Consider the following 5,439-nt stretch of genomic DNA (forward strand, 5'->3'; position numbering starts at 1 on the left):
ATGCAAAGGACATTGCTTGCGAGCAAGAAGTTTGGGATCTTAATTCTACTTCTACCCTTCAACTGCTGGACGACGTTGGTTCAGTTATTTAACCGGAGGGCTTCATCTTCATTGGTGAAATGGGACTAAATTATCCTTAATTTCTTATTAACTTCTAAAATACTTTGCTGAAGAAAACAGACACACACATCTGGATATAAATGCAGATTTGCTTGTAGATGAGGGCATAGCTAGTTTCCTTATTAGGTTTTGGTTTTTCATCCTGTATCTGATTTCCAGAAATGAGAGCGAGTATGCATTGTAGTTTGCTCATTGTGTTTACGCATCTAAGACTTTACATGTAAGGAATTAAATGAAAAACGGTTTTGCAGCCTCAACTGTTGGAAGAGGAGCCCGGCAATGTGTCTGTCAAAGGCAGATGGCCTCAGTGTCTTCAACTTTAGGGCTTACCGTGGAAACCGGAAGGCGAATGAGGCCCTTGGGGAGGAAGAAACGTATACGGATGTCATGCAGTTGGGGTAACGGGTTTATTGTATCTATTTACAAGTAAGCATTCATTAGCGTCTTGTCAAAAATGAAGGACCACAGAACAACAACTATTTATGCATGAAAACGACACAGCTGCAATAGACCAATACTGAGCATGCGCACTGTCAAGAGAACAGAGCCTGAAGCGAGCGCTTGCAGGTTGTCTGGTCAGTTACGCAGACAATGGAGTCCACTGCACGACGCAAGCAGCGCGCAATAATGAAATAGATTGACCGGGGGGCAGAGGGAGGCTTTCTGGGGCCGGGGGTCTCAGCAGGAAAGGGGGCTAGAATCTCATAAACCCTCCGTATCTCTTCTCCATCTCGGGCACTTCCTTGGAGTAGCTTTCGCCTTCTTCGTCCGACGGCAGCGAGTCGGCGAAGCGCTTGAGGAAGCCGCCGTACCGTTTCTGGTAGTCCATCCACCACTCTGGACGGCCGACCCTCCTCATGAAGCCCCCGTACCGCTTCTGCAGCTCCTTGGCTTCGTCTTCCAGTTGGGGGCTTCTCTTCAGGGCTCTCATGAAGCCCCCGTACCTCTTGCTCACGTCGTCGTCACTGCCCTCCTGGTGGCGACCGCTGTCTCCGTTCTCCCCGGTCCCCAGCAGCTCTTTCAGCAGGTCTGAGGAGTTGGCCAAGGTGTCCTCCTCCTCCGCGTCCTTCTTCATGAAGCCCCCGTACCTCTTGGCGAGGATTTCCCCTGCGTTGGCCTCTTCTTCCGGCCCCTGGGGGTAGAGCTCATCCATTTTCTTCATGAAGCCGCCATACCGTTTCATGAAGCCGCCGTACTTCTTGGCCAGCGCGTGGCCCTCCTCCGGCTTGCTGCTCTCTCTGAGGACGCTGGTGCCATCTTGCGGGAGCTCCAGCTGGGACAGCTGCAGGAGCTCCTTGCAGGTCGCCCAGGTTTTGAGAGAGGGCAGTTTCCCTTCACATTCCAGGGTGCAAGCCTGGGAAAGGAATCCCGTTTAGTGACACAAAGAGGCTTTTCTGGTTTCATTAGGTAAACACTGTGTGTGTGTGTGTGTGTGTGTGTGTGTGTGTGTGTGTGTGTGTGTGTGTGAGAAGTGTGCTTTCGTATGGAAACTCTCATATACTAAGGTGATTTCCATTTTCAATATTCTGAACAGGCAAATCTAAGGAAAACGGAATCACTGTGGATAATTAACTGAGTCCAATTAGAATTTTTCTTAGAACTTTAACAGATTGTAGCTTCCAGGCCATTTCAGTATCATAAAAGACTTTCCACCCCATTTTAACCTAGACTGGCTGCGTGCACATTCTGGTTTCCTTGAATAACCTCCCACTGCTTATTACCTTTTGTTTGAGCTTTTTCTAACCAAAAGGGAGAAACTTCTCTTGACCCGATTAGGGACATCATCCTCACATTCTTTTTATCTTCTTGTCTTACAGATGAGATCAATATTAATAACATCAGGTTTGTTGCCTTTATTGTGTTACTATTCTACCTGGAATGGCATTCAGTATTCCTGCAAACATTTCCATTCTTTAAAGAAAAACAGCAATTTCAGAATACGCTGGAAAAGAAAGACGTTCTAAAACTCAGTTTAAGTCTAGGAATTATTTGAATTATGACATATTGATTTGCTGAATGTAGAGATGTTTGTTTTTTGCCCCCTCAGTTGATTAAAACAGGTATAATCATCTTGAACAAAATCTTTGTTATGATGAGGTCTGATATGAAACTATACATATGCAAATGTTCACACATTATTCATGTTTCTTAATGGTTGCTGATGTCCAGACAAGGGTTTTCCCCCAGTGGAAATCATATTATTTGATAAAATGGGAATGAGGAGTGATCTGTATATAATTCCTTCTTGTTCTTATATAATAATTCAATTTTACTCCTTGTAAGATTTAGGCTATATGCTCTATTCATCTAAAGATTCTCTTCTGGTCAATAGACCAAGAGAATTAATATTGCATGAACATTTATAAAGTCTGTATAATAGTTCTTGGCATTTCAAAGCTTTTGATAACTGAAGTCTACTTATGGAACCCAGGTTTAAGATCTTTGATTTAGAAAAACCAGGCCCTGTTTTGGTATTTAAAAATATACTGGTGTATTAATTTGTATAGAACACACACAGATTACTTTCACGATGTAAGAAAGCGTTTTCTCAGGGCAGCAAAATTCCTTAGGGAATCATTTAAGCTTTGTGTCTATGAAAATTAAATACATGCACCTATAAAACACTCAAGATGATGCAGTTAAAATGATCCTGTGTTACTCTTGATATCTGAGTAAGAAACAAAAATGTCATTAAAAACATAAGATGTTCAGGGGTCAGTAACATTTCTGTTTTAAAATGAATGCTCTCTTTGCTAAAAATTACCATTGAATATTTTGAATATTTTGTATGCCATCACCAAAAGGCTTTTTAATGTCGGATTTTTTTTTAAACAAGAAATGATGACAAATAATCAGGAAAAAAACCCCTACTCATACTAAAGAAGTGATGTTAGTTTATCAGTTCCTATATATGTCTATGCATTTTGGGGTAGTATTTATCACGCTCTGTGTCCGATGGTCAAGATCATATTAGATGGTACATTAATCTGGACAGCAATCACGACATTCCCGCTTAGCTCTGCATCCATTACAGAACCAAGCACAGTGTTTTTCACAGAGTAGAGGCTCAGTATCTGTTACGTTGATTCTACAAAGTTAGGCAACCTCATTTTTCATATGTCTTCTGGATCCGAGCTACAATTCTGAAAGTGTCTTAATATTAACAACGCCATTAACAAAGCCTTTTGTCACAGAGAAAATGACAACCCTACACGTAAGCCCTAACAAAAAACCAGTCAGCTACACACATCAGAAGGACAAAGGACAGGTGAAGGGGAATGCAGCCCCTATTTGAGATGCAACATCTTATCATAGTTACATACAACGCCCTACTATGAGTCTTCGCATCAAGGCCATGCGATGACCTGGGAAGGAAGTGGGTCGGGTACCTCAAATGAAACAAGCACACATTTACCCTGAAACATACACCTTGGGTTTTCTGGAATCCGTTCCTTCATTTTCATCTGTGCTTTATCCATCTACATCACAACGTTTCTTCAAAGGCTCAAAGGAGGAACTTAACTCCTTGGATTACTGAGCCTTTTATGTCATCACAGAATTTCAACAAACTGAGAAGACAGTGCCAAGGGGTCACTGGGGGAGCTAGTTAGGATGAAGCTACCTGCGTCCCAAATTCAGGGATTCTGCTCCAATAGAGCACCAGGGCTGATCCAGAGCACAGGGACTATGATTAGATTGAGTAGGGATTTTTTTTTGGCCTCAGTTTCTCATCCCCTCTAGCCTACAGCTCCTGTCCTGTAGTTTAGCTTTGCATTTTTGTCACCTCTGTGGACACAGGTCACCTCTCCTGTGCCATTTTCATAGCCAAAGTAAGCTGTTGTCTTAGTGTGTATTACAAAAGTATACATTCAAGGGAAGTTGGGTTGCGGGGTCACTTGCCTGTAAGATGCGCTGATCTCTTTCTCCCCCCTCTTCCTCTCCCTTCCTCCCATTCCAACCCTCTGCTCTCTCCTATCTACAGGTGAGGGTACGCGTTTGAGGGACCTGAAGTTGAAAGGGCTGGAGAAGTGAAATCCAAACAAAGACAACGAAATGCCACTAATAAAATATGACACTATTTACAGAAGGATGGGAGGACGGGCTGTGTGGAGGGGGCCTTCGTGGGATATGTTAGGAGCAGGGGTGACGGAACACCGTCCTGGGGACAGGTGGGGCCACAACCTAATGCTCTCCGAGATGCTGAAGGGCGCCTGTCTCCGAGCTCCCGTATCCCCAGGGGGTAAAACGAACTTGGTTTGCGTCGAGGCACTGCCTCCTTTACCGGTCCCTAGATGGTCGCGGGTCGCACAGCTGAGCGCCCGAGCGGGACTTTGTCGCCGTTCAGGGAGCAGTCGGACACCTGCGTCACCGGAGATCGGCACCGTGGTGGCGGGACCGCAGGCGACCTGGGGATGCGCCCTGCGTCCGCAGGCCCGGCTGTCTGCGGACCCCTGGGCTCCCAGCCCGCCCGCCTCGGGAGCACTCACCAAGGGGTTGATGTCGGTCGGGCGCGCCAGGCGGTAGCTGCACGTCGCGCAGTCGTGGCTGCAGTCCGCCCTCACGGTCGCCAGGAGCCCGGGGCCGAGCGCCAGCAGCCAAGCGCAGAGTCTCAGGAGCCGCGCCATGGGCTGCGGAGAGAAAGGGACGCGAACTCCGAGCGTGCTGGCGGCAAAGCGGGTCCTCCGGAGGGACCCGGCGCCGGGACAGCCCCAGCTGGCGGAGCTGCCAGGGATGCGCCTTCCTGTCCCCGCCCCCCCAACGGCCCCCCAACCCCGTCCGACCCGCCGGCCGACGCCGCTCTTGGAAGCCCGGGTGCAGATCGCCTTGCGGTCCTCAGGCGGGCACTGCCACCCGGAGCCCGGGGGTGCCCGGGGCACTCGCTCGCTTTGGGGCTCCCAGTGCCCAAGGAGGATTCTGGAGAGAACACCCACCTGCGAAGACCGGATGCAAGAGAACGGGAGCCTTGGGGCGGGGAGGGGGGCATTCACCCGGGTCACAGACAGGCACCCGAAGAAAGTTGGGGGCACCCCATGCGATGCATGAAAACGAAGAGACCGAGCGGGCGGACGGTGGCCAACGCACGCAGCCAAGGCGCGGTCCCGCCAAGTTCACTCACGTTGACGCCGCGCGGATGGCGCAGGCTGGTAGGCGACATCGGGTCCCGAGCGCTGTTCCCGGAAGGGCAAGAACAAGGCAGGTGTCGGCCGGGCGGGGGTCGGGGGCGAAGCGGCCGCACCGTCGCGGTCCTGGGTCGGCGTCGCCGGGGGCCGCGGGCCGGACTGCGGGGCTCGGCGCTCCTGCCTCGCCGGGCCTGGCTGT

At 49.2% G+C, this 5,439-nt stretch overlaps 1 protein-coding gene and 1 long non-coding RNA gene across 4 annotated transcripts; one reads left to right on the forward strand and one right to left on the reverse strand.

Annotated features, from left to right (window-relative positions):
* Positions 1-508: 508 nt before the first annotated feature.
* Positions 509-5,433, reverse strand: PENK (proenkephalin). Of its 2 annotated transcripts, none has more exons than XM_029923495.1 (3): positions 5,237-5,433; positions 4,608-4,748; positions 509-1,474 (listed from the first exon to the last, which is right to left on the reverse strand). In XM_029923495.1, the coding sequence occupies exons 1-3, from the start codon at positions 5,273-5,275 to the stop codon at positions 815-817; spliced, it is 840 nt and encodes a 279-aa protein (XP_029779355.1). In that variant the 5' UTR covers positions 5,276-5,433; the 3' UTR covers positions 509-814. The 2 variants fall into 2 exon arrangements, with proteins under 2 accessions (XP_029779355.1, XP_029779356.1); XM_029923496.1 differs by lacking the exon at positions 5,237-5,433 and adding an exon at positions 5,052-5,162.
* LOC115278994 lies at positions 1,176-4,207 on the forward strand. Of its 2 annotated transcripts, none has more exons than XR_003903151.1 (2): positions 1,176-1,527; positions 4,103-4,207. It is a non-coding gene; the product is annotated as an uncharacterized LOC115278994 (long non-coding RNA). The 2 variants fall into 2 exon arrangements; XR_003903152.1 differs by lacking the exon at positions 1,176-1,527 and adding an exon at positions 1,897-1,962.
* Positions 5,434-5,439: the final 6 nt, after the last annotated feature.

Source organism: Suricata suricatta, chromosome 15 (genome assembly GCF_006229205.1).
Source record: "Suricata suricatta isolate VVHF042 chromosome 15, meerkat_22Aug2017_6uvM2_HiC, whole genome shotgun sequence".
NCBI classification, from domain to species: Eukaryota; Metazoa; Chordata; class Mammalia; order Carnivora; family Herpestidae; genus Suricata; species Suricata suricatta.

Coding starts and splice junctions, on each gene's coding strand:
- PENK (XM_029923495.1), bottom strand. CDS start 5,275: ATGTCGCCTACCAGCCTGCGCCATCCGCGCGGCGTCAAC. Junction 4,749..5,236: donor GCCATCCGCGCGGCGTCAAC/GTGAGTGAACTT, acceptor TTCTCTCCGCAG/CCCATGGCGCGGCTCCTGAG. Junction 1,475..4,607: donor CGACCGACATCAACCCCTTG/GTGAGTGCTCCC, acceptor TTCCTTTCCCAG/GCTTGCACCCTGGAATGTGA.